Consider the following 17214-nt stretch of genomic DNA (forward strand, 5'->3'; position numbering starts at 1 on the left):
AATATTAGAAAATTTCATAATTATCACCCTTGAACACACTTTTTTCTTTTGGTTTTTATTGTTTTTTCCATGGGGTTTGATGCTTTTGAACTTGTGGATCTTAGACACTTTTTGGCTTGTTTATTTCTAGATATTTGACTTTAAAAACAAAACAAAATATTAGTTCCCCCGAATCAATTTTTTAAATTTTATTTATTATTATTACTTTGAGTGAGTGTATGTTTTGTTTGTGGAGATGGCCCTGAGCTGCAACACACTTGTGGAGGTCAGGGAACAGCTTTGCAGAGTGGTTTCTCTTCCACCTTTATGTGGGTTGCAGGAATTGAACTTGGGTTGTTAGATTTGTGTGGCAAGTGCCTTTACCAGCTAGCCATCTCATGAACCCCTCAAATTGTGTTTTATTGGTTTCGTTACTAAGTACTGCTTATAAAAGTATAATGCTTTTTTATGTTGATCTTAGCCCGTAGCCTTGCTGCAGATCACTTGCTGCTTCTAAGACTTTATATGTACTTCTCCTTATCTCGATGCATATATCTTCATAGACTTAGGAAGAAAAAAAACCACTAAAATTCTCTTTCAAAAGTTGAATATAGAGAGTACTGGCACAAAGATTGATGTGTTCATCATTTGGAAGTATGTCAGTCTTGATACATTTTTTACAGATATTTTTATTTGTAAAAGAAAATGAGATGTTTAGACTTTATAGTTTTTCCTAGACCCAGTCTTTTTTCCCTTACAAAGGTAGTCACTCATTTGTTTTCCTTCACATACATGTTCTGAGAGGGTATGGTTTCAGTGTTACATCAGTGTTCCTTTCTCACATGATGGCCTGGTCGTCTGTGCTGCCTTTCCCTTGGTGCTGTGTTTTTGAGATGTGGGTCACTCCTTCAGTTCAGCGGCTTGTTTTGTCCTGTTTGCAGCGAAGACCACGCGTCCGTCATCCGGTTTTACTGTCTGGCTGCTGCTCTGTGTGTTCGTGGGAACATGCTTCCTTAAAGTGGGCAAGTAGTGTTTCTGTGATTTGTGTCATTTAAAGAGTTACTGGTTCAGCTCTATGATACTTTTTTTCTGTTTTGACAAGGCGAAATGCAATCTTTTTCTGTGTGGTTTGCCAGTTCCCTGCTGGATTGTTGATCTTTTTGTTGTTGTTGTTTTGTTTTCTGAGAAGTTCTCTAGAGTCTAGATTTTCATTCTCAGTATGTGGTATCTGTATTCGTAAGTTATGATCATTATCCTTTTATTCTTTCTCCTTGTCCCCCATTATATTCTGTTTTATTTTTGATTGTTCCTAAATTGTATTTGTAAGGAAATATTTCAAGGTGTTGAGGATTCTTAAATGCACATTTTAAAGACTTAGTCATTAGTGTGTGTGTTTACGGAGTGCTGGCACTTGCAGGTACAGTGCACATGTAGAGGTCAGAAGACGACGGGATTGAACTCCGCTCTTCTGGCTTGCTTGGCGTCTGATGGGCCCAAGATGTTGAGATTTTTTTTTAAAACATGTGTTAGAGATTTTTAAAAACATTAAAGTATAAAGACAGATATTGAGAGATACTACATAAAAAGTGATTTTAGATGCATGGCACAATTTATATATTCAGCCTTGCAAACAGTACATTGTATTAGCTACTTAAATTTTTTAGTTAAGTGGACGTTCATTGGCCAGAAGAATATTTGAATGATCATATATAGAGTATTATACCTTCTGTACTTGAGAAACATCAGACCATAACATGACTTTAAGAATATTAAGATCTATGTGAAATTAAGAAAAAAATAGTTATTCTTAGATGTGTAACTATTAAAATGCTTTACCAAAAGAAAGGAAAGTAATTACCCTATCTTTTTTTAGCATAATATTTTTATTGATTATTTAGGAATTTCACATAATATATCTCATCATCCTTACTTCCCAGTCCAAGTTGGCCCAAAAAGATTAAAAACAAACAAGTCCAATTTATATTGTCCATATAGTCACTGGAGCATGGTCAAGCTCCTGATAGCCAGCCTCCTAAAGCAAACTGGGTCCTTCCCCACCCCCATCCCACCAGTAAGCATCTGTTGTGGAGAACTACACTTCAGCATCATTATCACAGTTTTTAAGTGTTCCCTTTGATGGCTTCCTGTCTAGGTTGTTACTTTTTTTGGAGAGGGGTAGGTTGTCACAGAAGCCTTCTGTGTCTTTCTCAACTGTGAGTCTGGAGCCATCCATACCACTGTAGAAGTAGCTTCCTTGTCATTTACAGTCAGCAAGAACATGGATAATAGACTTCCACATGGTATCTGGACCACAGACATCCACTTGTCTTCTGTCATCATCATGTGTCATGGACCTCAGCATGGTCTCTGGTGGCAGTTCAGGCCATGGATAGCAGCAATACGTTCCCAGTGACAGCCCAGCTCATTGACATCAGCATGGCTTCAGGCAGTGGCACAGACCATGGACATCAGCATGGCCTTTGATGGTAGTACGGGTCATAGACATCAACACACCTCTGCCTGCAGCAGGACCACTGGCCCAGACATGCTTCCCTTTCCCCCCAGCATGGCTCACTGACATTAACATGGCCTCAGGACACCTTTCTTAATGATAACTGTTAAGCTACTCTGCTGTCTTTTAGGTTTTCTCACTTTACAAAGGAAGTGAGCAAATTGCATTTTCTTTATTATTTGTGCTCTTTTGTGCATGCATATTATAGTTATGACTTGGAAGAACATTGTAGTAATAGTATTCCTATGAGAAACAATGGAAGTGTACACAGTGGCTTTCCATCATAGAAGAAATCCTGTTTCTTCAGTATCTAATGCAGTGCTTGAATAGTCTAGTCTAGACCAATAGTTAGAGTTCCTAGGAAGAAAAGTATATGACACTTTTAGGTTCAGAACAAAATATTATAAAATCACACCTCTGTAATTGTGTTCGCTTATGTGCTCTCCTGTCTCTCCCAGAGTCTTACCCACTGTCTACATTCTACATCAGAGTTGTACAGTTGTTATAGTCAAGGAGCATCCCCTAATACGTCATTAGCACTCAGAGTCCATGGTTTACATTATGCTTCACTTCTGGTATTGTATAACCTGTGAGGTAATACTATCTCAGTGTTATATTTGCAATTCCTCAAAGACATAGGATGTGTAAACTTAATATGCTGAAAGTTGCCTATTTGTATCTTTTGCCCATTTTTGAAAATAAGATTTTTAATTTTCTTATTGCTGAGTTTTAGTTCTTTATGTATGTTGGATAATGTCCTGTATGAGATATTATTAACAAATATTTTAAGATACTTTTGTTTTTTTTTTCCTTTTCTTTTCTTTTTATTTCCTTGCAGTGTCTTGTAGAACAGAAACTTCTAATTTCAGTTAAATTATCTTGTTTGACAGGTCATATTTGGGTTTTGTTACTAACAAGTCAAAAAAGCAAACAAGTTACTGATGAGACCAGGAATGGTGATGGGCACCTCTGTATAACTCCAGCTCTTCAGTGTGGCAATGAGCACCTCTGTATAACCCCAGCTGTCAGGCGTGGTGATGGGCACTGCTGTATAACCCTAACTCTCAGGCGCGGTGATGGGCACCTCTGTATAACCCCAGCTGTCAGGCGTGGTGATGGGCACCACTGCATAACCCCAGCTGTCAGGCGTGGTGATGGGCACCTCTGTATAACCCCAGCTCTCAGATGTGGTGGTGGGCACTGCTGTGTGACCCCAGCTCTCAGGCATGATAATGGGCACCACTGGATGACCCCAGCTCTCAGGCATGGTGATGGGCACCACTGTATAGGCCAGCAGTGTGCCAGAATCAAAGCCAGCCTGGGCTGCTTAGTGAGGCCCTGTCTTTTGAAGAATAAATGAAAAAAAAAAAAAAACAAATAAATTGCTAAATCATTTATTGCCCCAAATCAAAGACCAGTTGACTGTTTGCATGGTTCTCTCTTTTCTGTTCCGTATCCCTCGGTAGATACTTTGAGCAGTGCCACATAGCCTTAATTATTAGAGATTTCAGTTTTAAAGTACTTTGTTCTTTTCCTTCAGTATTCTTTTGGCTCTTCTGGAGTTTATAACGTTCAGACTTTTCTACACTCGCCCTCCAGAAAATCTGGAATCAGTCCACTGTGCTTCTGATACTTTCTTAGAGGACTAAATCAGCTTAACATAGAATCCACCAACAAACTGTACTCACTGGTGTTAGCTAGGAAAGTTGAAAGCTTAATTCCCTGCAAAACCTGTACATATATGTTTATAGAAGCTTTATTTTTAATTGCCAAAATTTGGAAAACACTAGTGTGTCTTTCAGTACATGACTGGAGAAATATACTGTAGTATATCCAGACAACGGACTATCATTGAGTAGTTTTAAGACAGTGAAACCAGTCTTAATGATAATGTATATGTCATACATCAAACCTGAAGAACATACAGGAAGTGGACTCTGAAGTAAACCATGGAGTTTGAGTGATAATGATGTGCTATTATGGGCTCATCAGTTATGATAAATATATCATTTTGCCAGGGAACTTTGGTAACAGGAGGACATGCATATGTAGAGATGGGAAATTTGTGGGAAATTGTTGTGCCTCTTACTCTAAAAAATACTAATTTTAAAAATTAGACTAAGTGCTGAAGGAAAAATGAAGTTTTTAAAGCCTAGAAGTACTGTGTTAACTTTCAATTTATAGACTTTGATGCCACCATTGAAGCATTTTTAAAAATTGATCGCTGAAAAGGCCTTTTCTAAGCTGACTCTAGTTTATATATGTTGGAATAATGAAGAACAGATTGTTATATGCTAAGTTCTTTGATTCACTAAACTCCTTCCTGCATCAACTTTTTTGTGATTCATAACTTCAGAGAAGTGCTTTTGAAAATGTATTTTTGGGAAGAGCAGAGAAGCTGAAATGACTGAGTGAGTAAAATGCTTGTTGCCCAGGCATGAGGACCTAAAGTTCTGAGCTTCAGCATCCACATACAAAGTCAGATATGAATGGCAGTGCCTGTAGTCCCTAGTCATGGGAGAGCAGAGACAGGCTCAAGAGCCATATTAGCCAGCTGGTGATCACACTGTCTTAAAGAATAAAGTGGAAAGGCTGGGGAGATGACTCGGCGGTTATGAGGGCTTGCTGCTCTTCCAGAAGACCTGAGTTCAGTTTCTAGCACCTACACTGAGCACCTTACAACTGCCTGCACTTCTGACTCCAGAGGAGCTGGTGCCCTCTTCTGGCCTCTGTGGGCACCCTGGCATACATGTGGCATATACATACGGTAGTGGGGATGGCAAGAGAAAATGGCTTAGTGGTTAAGAGCATGTACTTCTTTTTCAGAGGGCCTGAGTTTGGTTCTTGGCACTCAGTTCACAATAACCTGTAACTACAGATCCAAGGAATCTGACATTCACATCTGGACTCCAGGCACTGCATTTGTACCCCCATATAGACACACATACATGTATGTAATTAAACATAAATCTTAAAAAAATAAGATGGAAATATACAGAGACCTGACATTGACTTCTGACAGGTGTATAAACCCATGTGCAGGTAAGCCCGCACACACATACACATATGCGTGCACACACACACTCACTGTACACACACATAATAAAAAAAGTACGGCAGAGATACTATTCTTTATACTGCTTATGAGCATTTAAAGGAAGGGTTTTCTTTAAGCTTCCCTAGAACATCATTTGAAGACACATTATTTGTCTCGTCTTTAAACACTACCATACTGATTTTGAAAGTATGTGTGGAGTTCAAAATTCCATCGCAGCTAGTACATCTAGGTACATCAAGTCATAACTAATTTAATTTTAACTGTTTCAGTACCATATACATTACTTTTTATTATTTTTGAGACAGTATATTTACTAAAGGTATAATGTAATGCCAGGATTCAGAAAACCTGTACTCATTGTCTGTAATAAATACTAAAAATTGAGTTGGGCGTGATGGTGCATACTTTTCATCCTAGCAGTTAGGAGGTAGAAGCAGCCTGGCCTCTATGGGTTGGAGGACAGCCTGGTCTACAAAGTGAGTTCCAGGCCAGCCAGAGCTATATATGAGACCTAGTTTGAAAACAAACAGCAGGTGCGCTGGGCCAATGGGGCTGGGGCTGTTGCAGGGTGTGGGTGGCAGGCGCTGGCAGTTTGAGTCGCGAGGTGTCAGCAGAGGCGGCACAGGCATGGCAGCAAGGGAGAACATGGCTTAGTGGACGGTCTGGGTGGACCTGCAGATGACAGGATTGGACATTGAGAAGGGTCAGATTGTGGGGATGGCCTGTCTGATAACTGACTCTGATCTTAACATTTTGGCTGAAGGTCCCAACTTGATTATCAAACAGCCAAAGGACAGCATGTCAGACTGGTACAAGGAGCATCATGGGAAGTCTGATCATACCCAGGCAGTAAAGGAGAGTACGATTACATTGCAGCAGGCAGAGTATGAATTTCTGTCCTTTGTATGACAGAGCAAGGGCTCTGTCCATGTGCAGGGAGTTCATTTCATGCAGACAAGAAGTTTCTTGACAAATTCATCCCCAGTTCATGAAACATCTTCATTATAGGTTAATTGACGTGAGCACTGTTAAAGAGCTGTGTAGACACTGGTGTCCAGAAGAGTATGAATTTACTCCGAAGAAGGATGCTTCTCATAGGGCACTTGATGACATTAGTGAAAGTGTCAAAGAGCTTCAGTTGTACCAAAATAACATCTTCAAGAAAAAGACAAGGTGAAAAGAAGTGGGAAATGATAGAAAGTGGGGAAGTGAGAAGACTAGGAGTTGATGCCAGGTCTCAGCTGCACAGCCCATCTAGTTCTCTGGAGGCCACTTTAGTGACTGTCTCCTGCTGGTAGCTCGGCAGAACACCTCTTCTAAAGAAGAAAATTTCCAGTTACCTTTGCACCTCCAGACTCTCAGCAGACAAGACAGCGCTATTGGTTTCTTCTAACCTGCTGTTTCCATTACAACATAGCATCTCCTTGTAAGCTTCAGGCCACGCCCATCCCCTTGATCTGTTTATGCATTTGCTTTTCGGCCATTCCTTTTGTTTGAAAAATAAATAATAAAGTTAGTTCTATTGAAATGCAAAAACAGCAACAACAACAAAAATCTTTTCAATGACAATAGTATATAAAAATACATAAATGAAAAAAATTTAAAAACATTTGTAAAGCAATAATTTTATCTGCCTAAGAATATTTTAGATAAGTAAAGGATAAATTATATAATAGAAAGATGATAAAAGATAAGTAGCTTTATAAAGAAAGGAAATCCCAAATGAGACAGATAAAAAGAGATTGCCAAGTTATTACAAATAATGCATTAAATACACATTAAAAAGATTATTATTCATGCCTATCATTAACAAAGATTAAAAGGAGTAATTATACCAGTATGAAATATGACATTGTTTGAGAATACCATAGGGCTATTACCCTCCATCTTAATGATAGTTTTGTAAGACAGCAAAATTCCTTACATGTTTATAAAAGTATGTATATGTTTATGGTCTCATACAGAAACATACGAGGGCAACTATGTGGGTAGCAGGTTAAATGTATACTTATATGAAGCAGCCATCACAGAGATGTGCTTTAATGTGTATTCCTCAGGCAGGGAACATAATGAAGTTCCTCAAGTGAAAAGTAGCTGTTGTCTAAGGAACATATATGTACACACATGTATGTTCATACCTGTGCCAGTGTAATAGGGTGTAAGGGAGATGAATGGGCAATAAAGTCAAACAAGGAGCTGGAGAATAGATTGTTTCTACTGTGTGCTGAGTGAGTTTGTTGTTATTTTCACTGCAGTGAGAAATACCAGCTCTCACTTAAACAGGTTGAACATTTCACTTTGGATGTTACTTGGCAGTATGCAGTGTTCAGGATGAGTTGGGAAATCCAATAAGATGATTACATGAGCCGTGTAGATGAGAGATCATGAAATTTGAGTGATACTGATATAGATAGACAAGGGAAGATACAAGGTCTATTTTAGAGGTGAAGCTGGCAATTTGCTGATGGTGTGGATTATTAAATAGGAGTCAGCATAATCTTAAAAGGGTTATATTGTTTTAAAACCATGAAAAATGTTTTGGTCTCAGAACTATCTCAGTTAGCAGATTTTAATTAGAGAAATAGCAAAAGAGATCGATGGTTTTGCTTTTGTTATTTGAATAGATAATAATACATTTATTGAAACAGATAAGACTGGAAAGAGCTTTTTTTTTTTTTCATTGAAACAACCGCTAGTCAAAAATATGTGAGGAAGAAGATATAGCTAAAAGCTCAGAGGAAGCAATGAGTTCAGTTCATAAACAGCCGGTGTAGAACTGCTTAAAGAGCCTGGTCAGTTTTGTCCAACACTGCTGAGGTGGAAAGTAAGCTAGCCAGTGATCGTTGACTTTAATCACACAAATTCGAGGTCACTTAGACATTTCTTTCAGGTGTTTTTACTTTAAAGTAGAGAGAGAGGGCTTGGACTGGAGTGACAAGGTGGAGTTGGAAGAGAATGCCCGAGCATATTTACATGATTGCGGTATTTAACCTAGCCGAGCAGGATACAAAGAGAAGAGAAAGGCATACGAGAATGAATAAGGTTAGGCATCAATGACAGCAGAGAAGAAAAAATCAAGAAAAGTGTGGATGAAGTAACTAAAAACTAATTCAGGGATAGAATGATGAGGGAGGGTGTGTGTGTGTGTGTGTGTGTGTGTGTGTGTGTGTGTGTGTGTGTGTGTGTGTATGTGTGTTTATCCAGCGTGAAGTAGTTTTTGGAGGAGATTGAAGTTGTAGGAGACAAGATGATGATATAACAAACATAAAATTAGGAGTATTAGGCATTATTGCACATGAAATTTATGTCTCAATTCAGAGATACTAGCTGTGTTCATGTGTATTTGTTGATAGTTTGATAATTAGGTGTATGTTAGACAGTTGGTTCTTGCTTGGGTCTGTGTCAGGCAAGTATGTTAATGAGAGAAGAGGAAAAGATTTATGTATATTTGAGGGGGTCAGACTATAATAGACCATCAAACCTAAGAGTTAAAAAAAAAATGGGAAAAGAGATACAGTTATGCATCTCTAATTGAAAATTCCAAATATCCCAAATGTCTCCAAAGTCTGAAACTTGGGTTCTGACACAGTGTCACAGTGGAAAATCTCATACCTTATGTAGTGGGTTATAGTCAAAATGTGGGTACACTAAAAATATGTGAAATTGTCTTCAACTTGTGTACATGAGGTGTATATGAAAGGTAAGTTCATTGTATGTCTAGTCCAAGGTCCAGTCTTCAGGATAACTCAACTGTGCACATGCAAACTTTCCAGAAATACACAAAACCCCCAAATTTGAAACACATTTTGTTTCTGAGCATTTTGAATGAGTGTTACTTGACTTATATTAGCAAACTGGTAAGGTCAGTGGATCTGAGGACTTGACAAGGTAAAAGAATGTCTGGAGAGATGATACAAAAGTAAAAGCTGAACAAGAAGCCATCACTGTGAACTCTGACATTGAGAATTTGAGATGATAACGGTTATTGGTGGTGGTAGCACTGAGGATGTGACACTGAGTGATTAGGAGCAGGACTGGGAAAAGCAGTCAGGTGGTACTGCTTGAAGAAAAGTGACAGGGTTCTGAGGAACTTCATGCTTACCCCAGGATGGATAGTGGATGGTGTGATTTCATGGTAGAAACTTGAGAGTTCTCAATACCTGAGAGTTTTGAAATGTAAGAAGAGAAACTATGGAAGAGAAAATAGGAAAAAAGGACTTCTCTTCCAGGAACTTTTAGAATAAGGGATGTATTGCTTTAAAACCATGAAAAATATGATTTGGTCTCAGAACTACCTCAGCAGGTTTTAATTAGAGAAACAGAAAAGAGATTGATGACATCAGATGATGTTGCTTGTTTTAGACTGAATTTTAGTAGAGATGGGAAAAAGGCTTGGCAGGGAAGAAGAAGCAGCGTACGTCAGATGAGTAGTTTGACTTAATCATTTAGGAGCTAAAATCTAGGAGAGGTTGGTTTCTGATGGTACCAATTTAAGCTGAACCACTAGTCACCTGTTCCCTTGCCTTCGGTAGTAGTCCCAGTCAAGGGTAAGAGAATAATGCCTCCCTTTCAGAGCCCTTGGGCATACACAGTAAATACAGGACTACAATGCTGTGGCCCAGTGGAGGGGAGGACTGTGTGGAGCATGAAGCTAGAAACCTTTCACCTTTGAAATCTGGCTCAGTATAAAGAAACACTCATCATTAAGGAGAATTTATTTCAAATACAACTAAGCTTTTAATAAAAAAAACCTCTGTTTTTCTTTGTCTAGGTCACTTTTACAAAGAGGAAGTTTGGATTGATGAAGAAAGCCTATGAACTCAGTGTGCTGTGTGACTGTGAGATAGCACTCATCATTTTCAACAGCTCTAACAAGCTGTTTCAGTACGCCAGCACTGACATGGACAAAGTTCTTCTCAAGTACACCGAGTATAATGAGCCTCACGAAAGCAGAACCAACTCGGATATTGTTGAGGTAACACACATATTTAGTAATGTGTGAATTGCAAATAATCCTTAACTTTAAAAGTGTCATTAACTGTCACATTTCTTTGTACTTCTAAAACATTGAACTATTTCTTAGAAGGACCTACATTTGCTATTTGATGTCTCAGTTGTTATTCAAACAAAATGAATTAAGCTCTATTCCATACAAATTTAGCATTTAAGCATTATATAGTTTTAACCAATGATTACTTATTTTGCTTAAAAGTCAATAGCTATAATTTTAGCACATCTTAATTATTTCATTACACTATATATCAGTGATGACTCACATTAACCATAATGAAAGGGAAGTAAAGTTTGAACCGTCCCTTGTGTGTAGAGGCAGGAAATCCTTGTCCTGTTTTATTTGTCCACACTTCATTTAGTGTCTCTCAACCTACTTAAGTTTAGAACAAAGAAAGGTTTCTGTTTGATTTTGTTTGTTTGTTTTTAAGACAGAGAGTGGAGATATAACTTAGGCTGGCCTTGAACTTGCCACCATCCTCTTTCCTTAGCTTCTTGAATACTTTGATTACAGGTGTAAGCCACCACACCCAATTTCCTTGAACTTCTTCCAGTGACATTTGAAGTTAACTTCACAATTACCTTTGTGTATTTTTATGTTTATTCTTTATATTTAGAGGTTTTGTTCCATTTTAATTTTTGAAGGGAATGTTTTCATTGCTTTAAAAATGCTTTCATTGGCCTAGTTCTATGATAGTAGAAAGAAATCACTTAAATCGGGCATTTCCTTGGAGAAAGTACCGAAAACTATGTAAGAATGACACAGAACTGAATATAAGAACAAATGGAGTCTGAGTTTGGACTTTATATCTAACAGTTGAAATGCAGGTGAAGATAATTATAACTATTGTCTTGTGTGGGAATCAAATTTATTTGCCTTCAGGCATAATAATATAGTTATGAAAATGCATTTAATTTTTCCCCTGAATCTTCCTGCATTTTGGGTTCTTTTTTGGATAGTGATTTAATTTGTTGCTGAGGGGAAAAACATCTCCTTATTTTAAAAAGTAACATATTACTTTATAGTTATTAATGAATTGTTTCCAGTGAGAAGTAAAAGCATAGCATAATTACAGCTATGACCAATTTACCCCAATTTGTTTAAGGACTCACTGCTTTGAACCTCCCATGAAAGGGGTTTGAAGGTTTTTGTTGTTGTTGTTGTTTTTCTGGAGACAGGGTTTCTCTGTGTAGCCTTGGCTGTCCTGGAACTCTGTAGACCAGGCTGGCCTAAATCCACCTGCATCTGCCTCCCGAGTACTAGGATTAAAGGCATGTGCTACCATCGCTTGGTCCAGTTTTTTATTTTGCTTTTGTTAATCACTTTGATATGACCATGTCTTTAGAAACACTCTTTAATACAATTATGTTTATGTCCTTTTACCAATTACTGTTACTCAGCACATATGTTCTATCTTAGAACTTATTTGAAACACAAATTATCTTATATAGTTTTCCCTATTAGACTTCAAGAGCACATTTTGTATTATAATTTGGTAAAGTAGATCATCTTAGTAAGTTTGCCAGAGACTCTAAATTTACTTGAATTTCCCTAATATGTTTCAAATGGTTTTTCATTTTTAAACATCTGTAAGTTTTATCAAAAGTTTTACCACCTTTCACTGAACGAAGGAGTAGAATTATGACCAAGTAGGTGTGCTGGCCACTCTCACTGTAGAAAGCAGTCACCCTCTTGATCCTAACTGCTCTGCTCTTTCACTGCAGCAGTGTTGTTCTTGGCCTCTGGAAACTGAGGGCACTTCGCACAGCCTAAAGCTAACATCTTTAGAGAATGTGAAGAATATAATCTGGTTTAAACTTCTCAGAATTTTCAGACTACCTCAGTCTTCATCTCTGTTGTGGTCAGCAGTCAAAGTGTAAGAGAGTAAATCCCAAACATTTTTAGCAGTCTCCTATGTCCCAGTCTGCTTCAGTATATTCAATATGAGTGATCTTGGCAGTTCAGTTACTCATTGGGATTTTTTTTTTTGGAGAGAGACAGAGACAGAGACACAGAAAGAGAGAGAGAGAGAGAGAGAGAGAGAGAGAGAGAGAGAGAGAGAGAGAGAGAGAGAGAGAGAATGAGAATGAATGAGAGAGAATGTATTTGTGTGTGTATTCATGTGTGTGTGTGTGTGTGTGTGTGTGTGTGCACTTGCGCGCACATATATGTGTGCTTGCATGAATTTATATGCACCACATGTGTGCAATCCTGGAATTGGAGTCACAGATGGTTGTAAGCTACCATGTAGTTGCTGGGCACCAAACCCAGGTGCTCTGCAAGAGCACTAAGTGCTCTTAACCTTTAAGTTATGTCTTCAGCCTTTACCCGTTGGGATTTTGATGTTTTTTTGTTTTGTTTTAGTTTTTTTTTTTTTAAGATGTAAGCCAACATGAGCCTTAGTTCTCTGTAAGTTATAATTTTATAGTATATAGGAGTAACTATATTATCAACATTATTGATTTGTTGTGGTAGGATAAAGTTTAAGACTTTATTGGTGGGCTTAATTCTTTGTCTCCTTTTAGATAAGGCCTTAGGTATGCTAGTCTGGCCTCCAACTAGATGAGAGTGACTAGTTCTTCTGCTTTCATCTCCTTAGTGCTGAGATTATTAGTGTGCATCCCCACACCCTGTTGATGCTGCTGAAGATCAAACTCAGGGCCTCGTGCATGCTAGGTAAACACTTGACCACCTGAGCTGCGTCCTAGTCTAATCTCACTGTATATTAAATCTTACCAGCGAGTCTGAGTCATCTTTATAAGTGGAAGGAGACCTGCCTTACAGGTTTGGGGTTTACATCCAGGTAGGCCTCCTTTCACCTCAAAAGACGATGCAGTGTGTCCTTGCTAGTAGTATATATGCATGAGCTCAGTTCATATTGATGCATCTGTAAGGATTATTGTGGACCAAACTTAAGTTTACACATAACAGTAATGACAGAGACCTTCTAATGACCCAGACTCAAAGAACTTTGCAAGTATCTCCCTTGAGGAAATTTTAATAATAATGTATGTTTTTTTGTTGTTGTTGTCATTGATTTCCTTTTCATACAGTTTCCTTTCAAGCACTTGTAGTTGTAGGCAGGCACTTTGTGTTCATTTACTCATGTGTCCAGGGCATTTGAGGGTCTTCTGTGCTGCAGGCTCTGCGAGGAGCTGGTACTTAGAAATTTCTAATTTGAACCACAAGAATACTGTGGTTTTTAAAACCACAGAGTTACATCTTATAACCAGGCGTTGGTGGTGCGTGCATTTAATCCCAGCACTTGGGAGGCAGAGCCAGGCGGATCTCTGTGAGTTTGAGGCCAGCCTGGGCTGCAGAGTGAGTTCCAGGAAAGGCCCAAAGCTACACAGAGAAACCCTGTCTTGAAAAACAAACAAACAAACAAATTTAAAAAAAATTCTATAAATAAACTTCTAACAATATTGATAATGAGGTTTCAGATTCCTTGGCTATCTTATGTGGGAAAATAAACAAATAGGTGTAAACATTTATAAGTAATCTACTATAGATGCATTCTGTTCTGTTGCATCCTTAACACACGAGTCCTTTTGAGATTACTATGGAAAGAAGGATGGACACATGGTGCTGTTAGCCACACCTGCATATTGCTACATAAAATTATATGTATTAAGTTCCTGGGGTGAGAGCAGATATGCTTTCTGAGAATACTGCAAAATTAATATTGTACAGGGTGAGCACCAACTACTATGAAAATCTGAATAACTGTAAGCAGATTAACTTGTCTTAGAATATATAAATCTGGAAGTTAAAATGACCAACACACATAGTCATCAGTATTCATACACATGCATGTTTGGATAAATTGCATAAATGCAGGTCTAGAAACAGTGTAAGCTTTAGAGTTGTGCCTCAGAATAATTATACTTACAGGGATGAAGTGAGGATTTTAGCAGCTGCTACTTAAGTAACTTCTGGTTTTTTTTTAAATCCATTTTCCCCCACCTTTTTCAGAAATCCTTGTATTAAATATCCTGTTTGTAATATTTTTTAAATACTGATATAGGGTCATATGAGAACGTTCGGTACATAGTATATATGGTCATATAGATTATTGTGCTCATTAAGAATCAAACTAGAGGGGCATGGCTATTTCTCTTTCTTGTTTATGTCTTACACACCATTCCCAAATAGAGGGTGGTGGTTGTTGTTGTCACCCCCCTCACCTGGAGTACCATGGCAGTTGGAGGGAGGGAGGGAGGGAGGGAGGAAGGGCGGGAGGAAGAGAAGAAGAGACCGAGACCCACTTGCATCTCATTTACCCATCACACCCAGTGCACAGATTTTTAGGGAGAAATTGGGACTCAGGTAGAATGACTTTGTCCATAATGTAGTGAGTGAGTAGTATAACTGAAGATTAGAGCTGGATCCTTTGCTTCCTGGTTTACTGACTCCAGTGAAGCTCTGAAACATTTCACCATAGATTCGTTTTATGCGTATCATCAATAACATTAGTATAGCATTAGTAACCATAATTGCTTTCTTTAGTGATTAACAGACAATTAAGATAATTGCAGTAAGAATAATAGACAACATTTATTAAAATTAGTCTGATACACTTATTTTGTATGTGTGGTGTATGCATGTGCTCATGGTTATATGTACATGTATGCATGTGTATGGAGCCAGAGGCTGATATGGATGTCTACCTCTATTATTGTCAACCTGTTTTTTGAGACAAGGTCTCTTCACTGAAGGTGGAACTCAGTGATGGGCCAGAGTGGCTGAAATCTGCCTGTCTCCCGTATTCCGGCCACCCCTTCTCTGGAGTTATTTGCATGGTGATGGGAATGCAAACTCAGTTCTTGATGCTTGCATGACACGCTCTTTACCTGGTGAGCCATCACTTGATCCCCTGGACTGAGAGACTCACTGTTCCATTGTGCTATCTTAGAGTCCATATTGTTGTCCCTGATAGACAGCTGAGGACACTGAGGCACTGGTGATAAAGGGAATAAGAGGATGATAGTTTGATTTCTAAAATGTGTATTTGTGCTTACATGTGTGTAGGCATATAGGTGTGTGTTCATGTTTATGGTTGCATATGAGAATACCAGAAGTTGACATTGAGGGGGTCTTCCTTGGTTGTTCTTTTTTATTTACCAAGGCAAGGTTTTGCACTCAACCAAGGTTTCTCACTCAAAGTTTCTCACTCAGTCCATTTTGTCTAGCTGACAGCTTGCTGTGTAGATCCCCTGTCTCTCCCTCCCCAGCACAGAGATTACAGGCTGGGATTGTACCCGCCCACCTGTCACTGTGAATGCTACAGCAAGTCATTTTCCCAGAGCTGTATTTCCCCAGCCATGAAAATATTCCTACATTCAAATTACACAGCAAACTGAAACCAATACATTAAATAAAAAATAGAGAATCACTATACAATGCATCTATCAATTAGAAAATAAAAAAGGGCTGGAGAGATGGCTCAGCAGTTAAAGCTGCTTTTCCAGGAGACCTGGGTTTGATTTCCAGCACCAACATGGCGCCTCACAACTGTCTGTAACTCTGGTTCTAGGGGCTTTGACAAATGAATAAATAATAAGAGAAATCTTTTTAAAAGATGGTAATAAAAGTGATTGTGCCAGGAATACATTATTTAAAACCAGTACTTCTCAAATTTGATAACCTGACTGTCAGTATAAATCACCAGAGAACTTTTTCAGAAATGTAGTATTATGTGCCCCTACCAGACTTAAAAGAACATTGGAGATGAGGTCTAAAAAATCTTGGTTTACTTGTTCTAAGTGGAATTGTAAGCTAACAGCTTGAAGTGAACACACTTTTTTGACAGTTATTATCAAGCTTTTTCAAACATTTTATCCCTCAAAATATACCCTGAATTAATTTCAGGCAGTGAGCAAGCATGAGTCATAATTTTAAGAAACCTTTTCGAGCAAAGTTTAAAATAGTATACCAAATATTGGTATAAGTTGCCATTATATAAAGAATTAAATTTGAATTTATAATACTGCAGAATCTAGAGAATTTTGCAATTGATTGATATTTTGATTTTATAATCAACTGTGCCAGAAATGCTACTTCAAGTAAATATGAAATACCAAACAGCAGAACTATGATAAGGGCTATTTCAGAAATTAGAAATTGTGTCCTAATCTTGTCAAACTTCATGATACAATTGGCGTGCCTATGTGCGTGCATGCGTGAGCTAGCAGCTCAAGCAGCAATTCTTCACCATTCTTACATAGGATAATCCAAAAACACACTGATTTGATAAATGTAACTAATAGCAGTAGAAAAAATACTGTTTTTCCATGAATTATTATGTTTCTGTAAGTTCAGAAAACTTTGCATGTGTAATCAAAACACTGCACTTCATAGTGGACAGCAGTCTTAAGTAACAGGAATGATTCAGGCAGCATTAGCTGGTGTTCCATGGTGTGATGGCATGCCCAGTGCAGAGGGTGTGTTCAGAACTCAGCCTGCACTCGCCCACCTTTTAATGTGAATGCTGGAGATCTCAACTACTATCCCCATATTTGCAGAGAAGCAGTTTATGCTTTGGTTTGGTTTTGAGTGTCTGAGGCAGTTTTCTATAGTCCAGGCTAGCTTTGAGTTCTCTTTGTAGCAGAGGCTACTCTTGACTTCTGATCCTCCTATCTGCACCTTCCAAGT

At 38.3% G+C, this 17214-nt stretch overlaps 1 protein-coding gene and 1 pseudogene across 5 annotated transcripts in view; both read left to right on the top strand.

Annotated features, from left to right (window-relative positions):
• Mef2a (myocyte enhancer factor 2A) overlaps window positions 1-17214 on the top strand; it is a 132764-nt gene that overhangs the window by 66605 nt on the left and 48945 nt on the right. For all 5 annotated transcript variants that reach the window (XM_059273093.1, XM_059273105.1, XM_059273094.1 and 2 more), the window contains exon 4: window positions 10321-10524. In XM_059273093.1, coding sequence (XP_059129076.1) covers window positions 10321-10524 — 204 coding nt within the window. The remainder of the gene's footprint in view (window positions 1-10320; window positions 10525-17214) is intronic.
• On the top strand, window positions 5830-6847 carry LOC131895272 (oligoribonuclease, mitochondrial-like; annotated as a pseudogene).

This window comes from Peromyscus eremicus, chromosome 1 (assembly GCF_949786415.1).
Source record: "Peromyscus eremicus chromosome 1, PerEre_H2_v1, whole genome shotgun sequence".
NCBI classification, from domain to species: Eukaryota; Metazoa; Chordata; class Mammalia; order Rodentia; family Cricetidae; genus Peromyscus; species Peromyscus eremicus.